Source organism: Medicago sativa, chromosome 6, assembly GCF_051527215.1.
Source record: "Medicago sativa cultivar Bolivia chromosome 6, Bolivia_mono, whole genome shotgun sequence".
NCBI lineage: Eukaryota > Viridiplantae > Streptophyta > Magnoliopsida > Fabales > Fabaceae > Medicago > Medicago sativa.
This window is the reverse complement of record NC_140754.1, coordinates 14,481,858-14,495,877: the sequence shown is the minus strand read 5'-3', so window position 1 is coordinate 14,495,877 and position 14,020 is coordinate 14,481,858. Positions and strand designations below refer to the sequence as shown.

The 14,020-nt window shown below is 32.7% G+C and overlaps 1 protein-coding gene across 1 annotated transcript; it reads left to right on the top strand.

Moving 5' to 3' along the window:
• Positions 1-3,566: 3,566 nt before the first annotated feature.
• On the top strand, positions 3,567-11,031 carry LOC146913076 (uncharacterized). Its single transcript, XM_085716326.1, has 16 exons — positions 3,567-3,971; positions 5,532-5,629; positions 5,765-5,851; positions 5,949-6,105; positions 6,283-6,414; positions 6,592-6,723; positions 6,895-7,026; positions 7,226-7,357; positions 7,780-8,059; positions 8,153-8,352; positions 8,866-9,008; positions 9,125-9,322; positions 9,415-9,505; positions 9,606-9,771; positions 10,381-10,491; positions 10,584-11,031. Exons 1-16 carry the CDS (start codon positions 3,816-3,818, stop codon positions 10,718-10,720), a joined length of 2,352 nt encoding a protein of 783 aa, XP_085572452.1. The 5' UTR covers positions 3,567-3,815; the 3' UTR covers positions 10,721-11,031.
• The last annotated feature ends 2,989 nt before the right edge of the window (positions 11,032-14,020 follow it).

Genomic DNA, 14,020 nt, shown 5'->3' with positions numbered 1-14,020 from the left:
TGTCAAGGTTGGATCCAAGAAATGGTGGATAAGAATTTTGATAAAGATGAGAGATAGATATATATATATATATAGAGAGAGAGAGAGAGAGAGAGAGAGAGAGAGATTTTAGATGAGTTGATATATAACACTTTGGCAAGCTTGGATTGAAGAAATGGTGGTTAAGAAATTTTTGATAAAGATGTGTGTGTGTGTGAGAGAGAGGGGGAGAGAGAGAGAGAGAGAGAGAGTGTGTGTGTGTTGCAGGTTTGAGAGAGGAGATGAGAGAGAAATATTTTGTGAAATGGCAGAAAATGAACAACATTAGTGTATTTATAGGCAAGTGTGATGATTACGGACACTATTGTGTAAAAATGGATGGATAAACAGGTTGACCCATTAGCTCAAATTTTGATTCAGGTCTCAATTCTCAAAAAAAGTTAGCCCAAATGTAGTCGAACTTTTTTAGTCCTAGCCAATTTTGCCCATATAAAAATTGGATCCGGCCAGGCTAGGCCACCAGGATTTGGGCCGGCCCACTATCAAGATTTTCACTTGATTTTTGTTAAAAAAATATTACATATTTTAAAAAAAATTATCAACTAATTTAAAAAATAGTAATAAAAATATATTTAAAATATGTTAACTTAATTAAAATGGATAAATCTATAGTTTAATTACTATTCAATGTTAATGTAAAGATTATGTACAGTATTATGTCCAACAAGTCATACTCTAGCAATTAGATAATTGTGAGGAACTAGTATATAAAAAAAAGACTTAAAAAAGAGTAAATAAATCAAAAAAGGAAAATAAAATGGGTTGGGTTGGGTTGATCCATGGCCCGGATGGATTGGGTCGGGTCTAAAATATGCGGCCTAATTATAAGTGGGCCTAACTACACCATCTATGTAGTCAGGTGTCTTGGATTGGGTCGGACAGGCTCATTTGACACGTCTAATTACATGCCACAAGGTCAAATTAGCATAGATGTTCAATTTCTATCCCCCAAATTTTTCTGCACTCACAACTTCAAAAACTAATATAACTATAATATCTAATATTTTTTATTGACTATAATAATGTGTAATGTGTCGTCAACAGGGCTCTGATCTAATTTTCAATGGAGTCACATTCCTCTCATGTAATATTTCTAAAATCGGAGAAATAAAAATAAATCTTTTTGTTGGAAATAATTTTTCACTAACGCTTGATGAATTGAATGCCCCTTATTGCGAAAAAAAAACATGAGCATTTTCTCTTCTTCTAAATACTTCAAAGACATGCGTACCTAATAAGATGATGACCTGACTAAATCCTTTTACAACACAACCAAACTTTGCTAAACTAGGTGGCACGACTAGAATATAAGTACCGAACCAATTTAAAATTAGAGCCCAGACTTTATCAAATCAATCACAATCCAAGAATAAATGGTCAACAAATTCATCTGACCGACAACCTTCCGTGCAAGAGCGAGAACTAGGTCTGTTATAAGTCTGTGCAAACAGGCCCACAACCTTTCATGTTTGGATATACTATTTAGGTAAACATGAACTACACAATAAATTCAAGGCTAAAATCAAATCTAGAAGTTAAACTCGGGAGTGGTTATGGTGCATAAGGAAATCCTTATGCACCGTGCATAAATCCCAACATAATTACTTCCTACACCCCAAAAAGAACCAAACAGAATAAAACAAAACAATTAGAAACTCAAAAGGAAAGAAAATATATTATCCTGTATAACTACATAAATCAAAGTTGTGACAGAAATTGTATGTGACTATAATCTCAACAACCACATATCAGTGTTTCTTTCTCAATTATCCTCTCGTTCTCAACAACCATAAATAAACATCAGAGCTAACTTCCAATTTCCATAAAAAGCATTCCAGGTTCGCATCCTTGTTCTTCATAACCAGTAAGGCACACCATTAATTAGGCGAGCCATTTTGGTTGAAAGTTTATGATGTGAGCGTGACTGATGTTGTTTCTCATGACAAAACAAATTAAGAAATTCAAACATATGATTGCAAGGGTGATTGGAAGGTGGTAGTACCATTTTATTCAAATAGAATGTGATTATTGTCAACTATTTGGTTTGATCATATCGTGATTTGTTATATGTAACTGCTGTTTAATTAATGGTGGAGAATATTTTGAATTTGGAAAACATTTCAATTGAAATATCATTATATCCTTATAAACTCAAAAGAAGAAAAATAATAATCACTTCCAAGTTTACACTATTAAGCCTTACAATAGTTATAATGCCGTTAAGAACTTCTGAATCTTTGTTTGTGCTCTCTCCTTCTCTTCTGTTATGATATTCCTAAAGGGGGAAAAAAAGCAATCCATTAGAGCATTGCCCAGAATGCCAAAACCATTTTGCTGTGGAAATGGTTTCTGCGAGTTGTACTCCAAAACCATTTTGTTGTGGAAATGGTTTCCAGAATCTTCAATCTCATCATCAACACCGTCATCATCACTATACCAGAATTCCAAAACCATTTTGCTGTGGAAATGGTTTCTGCGAGTTGTACTCCAAAACCATTTTGCTGTGGAAATGGTTTATGTGAGTTGTACTCAAAAACCACCAAAATCAAACCGAAATCAAACAACACAACACCATAGTCCTCCAGAATCACTCAAATTCAAAATCCACCAACACACATCACAGATTTGGATTCTAAACCACAACACCACCGAAACCGAATTCGTTCATGCTACAAACCACAACCACGAGTGTGAATCTGTCACCACTACCCAAACTATACAAGCAACCGGATAGATCCGTAGAAGAACATATCGGAATGAAGCAAGCTCAGAGCAAAACTGTGAAAAAGGACCGCAAAGAGAACTGTACATAAACCTCAAGGTTTCTTTTTCGTCTCTTTGATTGTTAGATCTAGAACTTGTGAAGCTTTGTTTTGAAAAACTAAGGCCGGATCTGTAATCTACATGAAAAAGGATATCTAAATATGAAATGAAAAAAAATTGGATTCGGAGTTGTTTTGAAACTCCGGCACGGTGGTGCACCACCGGCCACCGTGCCGGAATCGTTTTGCTCGCCGGAGAAGAAGGAGTGGCCGACCTGTGTTTTGGTGAGAGAAATGGTGAGAGAAGCAAATGAAGTTTAATTGTGGGGTATGAGCTGAGAAGGCTAGGATTATTACAAGTGTCCAATAAATCTAATGGTTGTGAAGTCCTTAAGCATGATGCATAAGCAAATGGCTTATGCACCATAACTTATGCCGTTAAACTCAAGGCTAAAATTGTTTGATTTCAAGTTTAGATGTCTTAAAAGAACTTTTCAAGTGCCAAAAGCAATTATAACTCTATAAAATTATATCTAACATTTTTGTTGAGATATCAATTTTGAGGACTAAAATCAGATCTACTTAAAGCTACTATTTGTAGTTTTTTATTCTAAAATTGATTCTAACATAGAATCAATTTACGAAATCAATTTTTTTAAAATCAATTATTATCAAAGTAGAACCAAACATACACATAGAATCAATTCTACAAATAAAATAAATAAATTCTACTTTAAATATGCAAACATGTCAAAACTCAAAATCAGTTTTATCATTCTAAAATCACTTTTGGCTCATCCAAAACTAAAACCAAACACAGCACACAAATCCCCAAATCAATTTTCAATCTCTTCACTATTCCCGCCACCTCACAATACAAAGAGGGAACCCAAAATTTCAAAACTTTATTAATAATAATCACTTCTCTCTTCATTTTCAATCTACCGCTACTTCATTTCAATTTCAAAACCCATTTCGTTTAAACCCCAAAATCGCTTATTTTCAAAATCGATTATGGCTACTAAAATGGAAATCGATTCAGCTTCACAAGAACTGAATGTGAAAGGGAGTGATGCGAATGGAAAGAAATTGAATCGGAACAATAAATGCGGAGTTCGTGTTATTGGAAATCGAATCTATGATTCTGCTAATGGCAAAACTTGTCATCAGGTTCATTTCTTAGCTTCTTTGATTTTTCGTTATTTCTTCTTTTTTTGTTGATTTGATTCAGCTTATAAGGTTTCTGATTATTACATATAAACATAAATTTTTATTTTTTTTCAAAAAAGAAATTTTTTCAAGTTCGAATCTATGTAGGCACCGACACCGACACATGCGATTATATTCAATTATTTTATTTACTTAAATTATTACCGGTGCCGGCGTGTTAGTGTTGTGTCAGGTATCTGTGTCGGTGCTTCATAAGTTTAGATTGTGAAGTAATTTATGAGCTTCTTTGGTTGTTTGTTGTTTCCTTATTTCCATTTTTTTGTTGATTTGATTCTGGGTTTCTGATGATAACATATTAATATACGTAAATTTATATTTTTTTTATTTTTTTATTTAGTAAAGTATGTTCTTGGAGTTCAGATCTATGTAGCATCGAGATTGACACGATATTGATATGCATGGTTACATTTAATTGTTTTATTTTTTAAAATTATTATCGGGGTCGCGGTGTAAGTATCAATTTCGGTGTCTGCAACGAAATCGCATTCAGTTATTCCATTTTCTCAAATTATTGGTGTCGACTTGTTGGTGTCGTGTCCTATGTTTGTTTAGTGTTGGTGCTTCATAGGTTAAGATTAGGGAGTAATTTCTAATGAGCCCTTTGTTCAATGTGGTAGTAGATAATGACATAATATATTGAACTGAGGAAGTAAAATTAAGAAGTAACAAAGGTGGGTTTGACTTGTGAGTGTAAGAAAGACTTGATTTTGCTCGGGAAGTGGGACTTGAACTGTTTTTTGTGAATGTGATTATTGAAATGATTGATGTTCTATTTATCTTCTGAATCTGATCATGGAGTTTAGTTGATGGGTTATATTTGGCATTTGAAGTATTTTGTTGCTGTTTTGCATTGAGTATAGTGTTAGCCTAAGACCCAAGTTAATTAAAGCAAATTCTTTGAATTCAGTTTGTTCAGTAATTTCTCATGCTCTGTCAGTGCTTAATAATGTTGTAGTAGATAATGAATTGAACTGAGGAAGTAAAATTGTAAGTATAGGAAACACAGATTAGCAACAACAGTGTGCGCTAATGTTGTAGTAGATAATGTATTGAACTGATAATGGATTGGGATTTGAACTGATTTTTGTGAGTTTAGAAAATGAGTTGATTATAGTAAAGATAAATCTTCTGTTTTTGTGTGAATATGATGAATGGGGTTTGATCAAGGGGCTACAATTGGTGTTTGAAGTGTTGTCAGCATAAACAGATGTTGTAACTGGTTTGCATCGAGTATACTGTTAGCTCAACACTCAGTAAATGTGAAAAATCGAAAATTTCTTTGATAGTTTGTAGGGTGATGATGTTTGAAGATTTACCTTTTTCATGTCTTTTCTTATTCTGAGAGGTGGTAATTTTGAAGAGAGCACAATTTGAACTTTGTTATAGTTTGTAGAATGGTGTTGTTTTGAGGTTTAATTTGACTAGCTAAACACTGTGTTATCAATTGTCATTGATTTTCCAGTTAAGTTCATGTTGATTCTAATGCGTTTGTTTTTGAAGTGCCGGCAAAAAACAAGGGACTTTTCTGCTGCTTGTAAGAATCCAAGAACTGGGAAGCCTTGCCAAATTAAGTTCTGCCACAAGTGCCTCTTGAACAGGTTTGGTTTATCTTTTTTATTTATAATTTAGTTTTTATTTTCAGAATTATTCTATTTTATTAAGAGTACAAAAGTACATTAATTTATTATTGTGTCTTTTTTCATATGCCGATGATATTTGTGTGTTGAATTTAGATATGGTGAGAAGGCAGAAGAGGTAGAACTATTGAATGATTGGATGTGCCCAAAGTGCAGAGGCATTTGCAACTGCAGCATTTGCATGTAAGTTGTGGTTTCAATATCCGTTTTGAGTTTGGTGTTGTGGTTTTCATTTTGTACCATTTTGTGTGTTGGTTTTGAAAGAAGAGTAACCTTATAGGAAAAAAAGAGGTGAACAACCTACTGGTATGCTAGTTCATTCAGCCAAGGCATCCGGTTTCAACTCTGTGTCAGCAATGCTTAGAAAGAAGGCTTCTGAAAGTTTGGAATCGAACAATGCTGTGGTTTTGCCTGTAAAGGAAGCTACTCTGGAAAAGGTGTGTTGATTTTCTCTTCATTTTTCTCTAGTTGACACATGAGTTAACTGTGTTTGATGGTTAATTAATAAGGTTCCTTCTATGTATGCAAATGAAACTAATGATGGCAGAAGTGAAATTGTGTTGATTTCCATAGTAGTTTTTATGATTGATTTTCATACTTGTTATATAATACAGGAGCTTGTGGTAGATCTATTTGGGGAAACCGGGAAGCTGAATTCACTAGGTGGAAATAAAGGTTTAAAGGTTGAAAATGAGAAAACCAAGAAAGTGATTCGGAAAAAGTTAAAGGAACCTACTCCGGAAAAGGTGTGTTGATTTTCTCTCCGTTTTTCTGTAGTTGACACATAAGTTAACTTTGTTTTTGATGGTTAATAAGGCTCCTCTTTATATATTCTATTGAAACTAAAGATGGCTTAAGCGAAAATGTGTTGATTTTGATAGTAGTTTTTTATGCTTGATTTTCATATCTGTTATATAATACAGGAGCTTGTAGTGGATCTATCTGGGGAACCTGTGAAGCAGAATTCAGTAGGTGGAAACATAGGTTTAAAGGTTGAAAATGGGAAAACCAAGACAATGAAGCGGAAAAAATTAAAGGAAGATACTCTGGAAAAGGTGTGTTGATTTTCTCTCCATTGTTCTGCAGTGGACACATAAGTTTACTTCGATTGATGGTTAATATGTTTTCTCTTCATGTATGTAATTCAAACTAATGACGACAGAAGCAAAAATGTATGATTTCATAGTAATTTTATGATTGATTTTCATATTTGTTATATATTTCAGGAGCTTGTAGTGGATCTATCCGGGGAACCTATGAAGCAGAATTCAGTAGGTGAAAACATAGGTTTAAAGGTTGAAAATGAGAAAACCAAGACAATGAAGCGGAAAAAGTTAAAGGAAGCTACTCTGGGAAAGGTTTGTTGATTTTTTCTCTCCATTTTTCTGCAGTGGACACGTCAGTTTACTTTGTTTGATGGTTAATAAGTTTTTTCTTCATGTATGTATTCAAACTAATGATGACAGAAGCAAAAATGTGTTGATTTTCATAGCAAGTTTTATGATTGATTTTCATAGTAATTTTATGATTGATTTTCATATTTGTTATATATTTCAGGAGCTTGTAGTGGATCTATCTGGTGAACCTGGGAAGCAGAATTCAGTAGGTGAAAACATAGGTTTAAAGGTTGAAAATGAGAAAACCAAGACAGTGAAGAAGAAAAAGTTAAAGGAAACTACTCTGGGAAAGGTTTGTTGACTTTTTCTCCATTTTTCTGCAGTTGACACATAAGTTTACTTTGATTGATGGTTAATAAGTTTTCTCTTCATGTATATAATTCAAACTAATGATGACAGAAGCAAAAATGTTTCGATTTGCAAAGTAGTTATTATGCTTGGTTTTCATATTTGTTACTCCCTTCGGTCCTATATATAAGAAAATTTTCAAATTTTTTTTGGTCCTATTTATAAGAAAATATCACAACTTTTAAGGTGTAATTATTGTTTAAAAGACTTTTTTACCCTTTATTTAATGTTTGTCTTTTTAATATTGATGGGTGTATTTAATGCTTCACAATTTTTTATGAGGGCATATTTGTAAAAATATTCAAAAAGTCACACTAATTAATGAGTGTATTGGTTTTGATGTTTTTTGGTTTTTCTTATAATAAGGACCGGAGGGAGTATATACTACAGGAGGTTGTCTTGGGTCTATCAAGTGAACCTGGGAAAGAAAACTCCTTAGGTGGAGTTAGTGCTTCAAAGGTTGGACGTGAGAAAACCAAGAAAATGAAGCGGGAAAACTTAAAGGAAATATCCAATGGAAACAGTGTTGATGACGCTTGCCAAAACAAGAAATCGAAAAAGCCTAAACTTTGTAATGTAATTTCAGAGGGTGAAGTGAAACCAAAAGCAAATTCTGAAATGGGAACAAAAGTAGGGGAGAATCATGGTATGATTTATAGTAAAGATTGATGGTCCTAATGCTTGCGCTGCAAATGATTTTTCTTAAGTTCTAATCTAATGCATGAGAAAAATTGCTCAGGCACTGTTGTGATAGGAGATGGTGACAATGCTGGTGCCAAGTCCCAGACAAATGGTACAGTTTTGCATGTAGAAAAAATTAAGGAAGAAATTCCTTTCCCCCTTGGCACTGAGATGACTAAAATATTAGACATTGAGTTTGCACCAGAAGATGTTGGGAATGCATTGCAGTTTTTAGAATTCTGCAGAGTGTTTGGAAAGGTATTCCTTTATTTATGAATATTAGAACTCAGTTTGTTCTGATGTTGAATTTTTTTTGAATCTTTGTTTGATTAATTACAATTTACTGCTGCATCTAGTAGTTGACAAGCTGAATATTTTGATTGTTATAAATTCCTTTAGTGCTATTGGTGGTCACAAATCATAGTTTGTTGGTCTAGTCAGCAAGTGATTTTTTGCTTCTTTTAGGTTTAGTTTGGTTTAGTTGCGGTCCAGCTTACTTCTTGATATTAGATTCTACGATCAAATTAATAATGGTTATGCTATAATTGGGACTACTTACCATTTTTTTTTAATATCATGTAATACTAAAACCAATCCTTAGATTTACTTTGCAATTGGTCATTTAATTGATTTTTTCCTTTAAATTGAATTAAATTCTCTGGACATAATTGTGTTTTTATAGCTTAAATAATCTTATTTCAAACTTAATATGGTTACATCCGTTTAATATGGCTATCAATTTTTCTCACATTTGTTCCCATGTATAATTAGGCTCTTGATGTCAAGAAAGGAGAAGCGGTAGCTGTTCTAAGAGCATTGATACGTAAGCAAAATTTGCGACGTGGACAAAACACCTTAGTGGTTGAGTTCCAAATCAAACTGTTGACTTTGATAGTATCTGATTCAGAAACTGAGTGAGTTTATCCCATTTGACTTTTTGTCTATTACTTCATTTTTTAAGGGTGAGAGGGTTTTAATTTGTATAGTTTGCTTGGAATAACCTCGATATTTTTGGATAATTTTTGTGTAGGTCTTCATCCTTAACTGCTAGCAATGGAAAAAACTCATGGTTGAAAGCTGTAGAGGATTTAATTACTGAATCTGACCGTGTACTAAAAGAATTTCCGTCCGATTGGCTTAATAAAGGCATAAGTGGATATTATGATTTGGACTTGTCCAAAAAGCTTATTCTTCTGAATTTTATTTGTGATGAAGCCTTGGGCACGATGTAAGTATTTCAAGATTAAATTCTTCCCTTTACTTATGAATAATAGTCTTTATCCTGTTTAAAGTTGTTGGAACTTGCTTTGATATATTCAGGAAGCTAAGGAATTATATTGATGATCAAAATGCAAGATTTGTTGAAGAAAAGAAAGCAGCAAAGTCTAAGGTTTCTGAAGCTAAGGAAAAGGTAAGATTACACAAAATCTTGCTTTGTTTTTTGTTTTTGGATTGGTGCAATTGCAAACTGTCGCATAGTGTTCATATTGTTCTGTACATGTTATCTACAGGAAAGAAGTCTTAAGCAAAAGTTGCAGGATGAGATTGCAAAAGCTGTTGTATCAAATGGAGCTAGCCTCTCAATTTCAGAACACGATGCTCTTCTTGCAAAGATAAAAAGTGAAACAGCTAAAGCTCATACCGAGTTGATTGAGGCAAAAGGCACAATTCCTAAACGTATGTTGTGATGTTTGAGGTTCCCATATCCTCTAATTTTTAATCAATTTCATGCATAAATTTCTTTAATCTGATTCTGAGTAATATTTTTGTTATTGTCTGTAATTGAAAAGAGTACCCAAGTTGTGAACAAGTAGAAAAATAGCTCAAGAAAGTGAAAAAAAAAAAAATCGATAGTTGGTTTTTCCATTATTAGTATTACACTCTGTCTATGGTATACATTATAAGCATTGCAGACTCTAGTAATTGTAATTGCTGATATGCTGATCTTGAATGCAATTATTACTCAAGATTGCATTTACTTATTCAACATCTATCTCCCTGAGTATCTGCACTGTGTTGAGTAGTTGCTGATGAACCTTGAATGGAGTGTTGAAACCATATGGCTCATGTTACTGCCAGAGAGTATGATATTGGTGTGACACTTGCTATTTTAGGCGAACTTTGTATCTATGGTGTGATCGACTGATTGTATTGTGACTGGTTGCTGGTCATGGCGTGATAAACAATATTATTCATAAAAAAAGCAACTACTCTTTGTTTTGTAATTGTTTAATGTTTCTGCTACTGTAATGATTGACATTTTTTTATCTTCTGTTAACATTGTAGGGAACCAACATTGTGATGCAGTGAGAATCGAGCCGGAGTACTTGGATAACAATGGTAAGGCATTCTGGAAACTAAGAAGCTGTAATGATGAATATGCCTACATGTTACAAGGTAATCCTCAAAACAAAATTAGCTTAACTTTAGTGAATGATACCATTGAGATTTAGGCTATAGCATGTTTACTATTACATATTAACATACAGATATGAAGATCCATGATGAAGATGGTGTTGAAGTTGATGAAAAATGGTTTGTTTATGGAGCTGAGCAGAAGGATGAGGTTAATAAGTACATTTCCTCTAGGAGAGATTGGTTACCAAAGCTGACTTCAACCTTCTAGGGATATTTAATTTAAAGCTACTAAAATGTAATGAAGGGTCATTCCAATTTTTTTGGTGATAGAGACAAGACTCCTTAGGTTTCAATGTAATTAGTTACCATTTGTAACTGGTTTCTTTTGTTTTACTGTAATATTTGTAATAGTAAGGATGCAGATTGACCAAATATTGGGGTATAATGTTTTCAATTAACATTTGTTGGTATTAAATGATGTATGTCTCATGGATGATGGTTACATTTTGGCTAAAATATAAGTTTAGTCCTTGATCTTTTACATAGAATATATTTTGATCCTTCATCTTTGCAAAGTAATATTCATCTTTTTTTTTTCTTTTCCCAATTGATAGATATGTTTTCCAAAGTTGTCTGTTTTACCTTCATTGTAGAAATAAATGGCTAAAAGATTCACGTGTTTCCCAATTGAAAGTTTCTTTAATAAATTTACCGAACTCTTAGTATTCAAATATTGTATTTCTCAATATCATTTCCTATATATATAATCTCACATTTAAACTATTGGATCTAGCAGACATGTGGTCAAGTTGGTGACTATGGGAACACATCGAAATCACTATTATGCTAATATTGTGGAGATTATCAAAGATTACATGAAGAAGAATTGGAATTACTCTTCGTGAAGGGAATGCTTGTGCGGATATCCTTGCAAAGATGAGAGTTAACTTCATAGACTCTTTGATTATTGTTAATGAATCTTTTCCCGGATTGTCATCGGCGCTTCTAGCGGACGCCCTAGGAGTGTCCTTTACCAAGACTTAGTTTTTGTTATTGTTCTTTTTTGTTTATAATTTTATTATTTTTTAAATATTTATATGAAAAAAATTTCATAATCCCATTGCATTAAGAACAATCTCACTTAACGTAAAAAAAAAAAAAGAACAATCTCACTTCAATATAATTCTTTTAGGCTTTGTTTGCGAGTTGGGTTTTAGAGGGGAAGGGAGAGGAAGGAAAGACTTATGGAGAGGTAAACCTTTGTTTGCGAGTTTTAAAAAACAAGGGAAAGGTTTTGGGGGGTTTAGAAGGGCTTCATTTGTTCAATTTTAAAGTTCCCCCAAATTGGGGGGTTTTGGGGGGTTAAACATACAAATTGACAATTTTGCCCTCATAATAATTCAAATTGACAATTTTAGATATAACCTAATTATTACGATCTCTTTTCAAAACAACTTTTCCTAAACAGCTTATTTATCAAAAACAGCTTATTACAACCTCTTTTCAAAAAACAACTTATTTATGCAAATTAGCTTTTAACGACAACTTTTTCAAAATCAGCTTATTCAAAACAACTTATTCATCAAAAACAGCTTATTACGATCTCTTTTTCAAAAAAACAACTTATTGAAAACAGCTTATTCATCCAAAACAGCTTATTACAATCTCTTTTTCAAAAACAACTTATTCAAAACAGCTTATTTATCCAAAACAGCTTATTTATCCAAAACAGCTTATTACGACCTCTTTTCAAAAAAAAAACTTATTCAAAATAGCTTATTTTAGCAAAAGAGCTTATTACCACGTCTTTTTCGTAAACAGCTTCTTCAAAACAGCTTATTTATCCAAAACAGCTTATTACAACATCTTTTCAAAAAACAACTTATTCAAAACAACTTATTTATGCAAATCAGCTTTTAACGACCTCTTTTTCAAAATCAGCTTATTCAAAACAGCTTATTCATCCAAAACAACTTATTACGACCTCTTTTTCAAAATCAGCTTATTCAAAACAGCTTATTCATCAAAAACAGCTTATTAAGATCTCTTTTTCAAAAAAACAACTTATTGAAAAAAGCTTATTCATCCAAAGCAACTTATTACAATCTCTTTTTCAAAAACAACTTATTCAAAACAGCTTATTTATCCAAAACAGCTTATTACGACCTCTTTTAAAAAAAAGCTTATTCAAAACAGGTTATTTATGCAAAACAGCTTATTACCACGTCTTTTTCAAAAACAGCTTATTCAAAACAGCTTATTTATCCAAAACAACTTATTACAACCTGTTTTCAAAAAACAGCTTATTTATGCAAATCAGCTTTTAACGACCCCTTTTTCAAAATCAGCTTATTCAAAACAGCTTATTCATCCAAAATATTACGACCTCTTTTTCAAAATCAGCTTATTACGACCTCTTTTTCAAAAACATCTTATTGAAAATAGCTTATTCATCCAAAACAGCTTATTACAATCTCTTTTTCAAAAACAACTTATAAAAAACAGCGTATTCATCCAAAACACGTTATTACAATCTCTTTTTCAAAAACAACTTATTCAAAACAGCTTATTTATCCAAAACAGCTTATTACGACCTCTTTACAAATAACAGCTTATTCAAAACAACTTATTCATCCAAAACAGCTTAATACGACCTCTTTTCAAAATCAGCTTATTCAAAACAGCTTATTCATCCAAAACAGCTTATGACAACCTCTTTTTCAAAAACAACTTATTGAAAACAACTTATTACAATCTCTTTTTCAAAAACAACTTATTCAAAACAACTTATTTATGCAAAGTGTAACGCCCTACTTCTATTAAAGCGATAAAACATGCGAATATAACAAATATTCAAGAAATAGACGCTACGTCTCAACAAAACAACATCTAGCATGCATATATAATTCTCAACAGTCGCAGCGGATACAACATAAATCTCCAGATATAAATACATGCCATGGTCAACAATACATCAACATATAAAATCCTCCAAGTCCGACAAGTGGACAATATCGACAAGATAAAACAGAAATCAACACTAAGGCTTCACTTTAGCTCAAAGAATTAGGGTAGGATTAAACTAAAGTATTATGATTAAAGCCTAACCCCTTACCTCAATTCTTCAAAATCAACACTAAGACTTCACTTTAGCTCCAATCCTTGAAGCTTCACCTCCCTCTAGCCTTCCCTAGATCTCCTCTTCAAACCCTTGTCTTCTCTCTATCTCTATCTCTTCTCAATTGAAAATGTTGGTGAAAACCTATTTTCTCTACTAACAAGAGTTTATATAGGTCCTATTTAATTGGGCTCAACTCACAACATCTTAATGGGCCTAACCCATTTCTATTCTAACCAAAAATGTTACTACTCACTTAACGGTAAAATGTAATATTAACGGTCACTTACCGGTAATAAAACAATTCACTACCACTCCCTAGCACTTAGTAGAATAACCACTCTCACTAAGCACTAAAAATAATCCTCAGAAAAATTACAAAATTACCCCCACTCTCAAAATGACCAAAATACCCCTGAGTCCAAAATGACTAAAATACCCTTCTAACAT

What these genes read in the sequence shown, in the direction of transcription:
- LOC146913076 (XM_085716326.1), top strand. Translation starts at nt 3,816, where the DNA reads ATGGCTACTAAAATGGAAATCGATTCAGCTTCACAAGAACTGAATGTG. An exon ending in TGCAACTGCAGCATTTGCAT is followed by an intron (nt 5,852 to 5,948) that starts GTAAGTTGTGGT and finishes GTAACCTTATAG; the next exon opens with GAAAAAAAGAGGTGAACAAC. An exon ending in AGGAAGCTACTCTGGAAAAG is followed by an intron (nt 6,106 to 6,282) that starts GTGTGTTGATTT and finishes TATATAATACAG; the next exon opens with GAGCTTGTGGTAGATCTATT.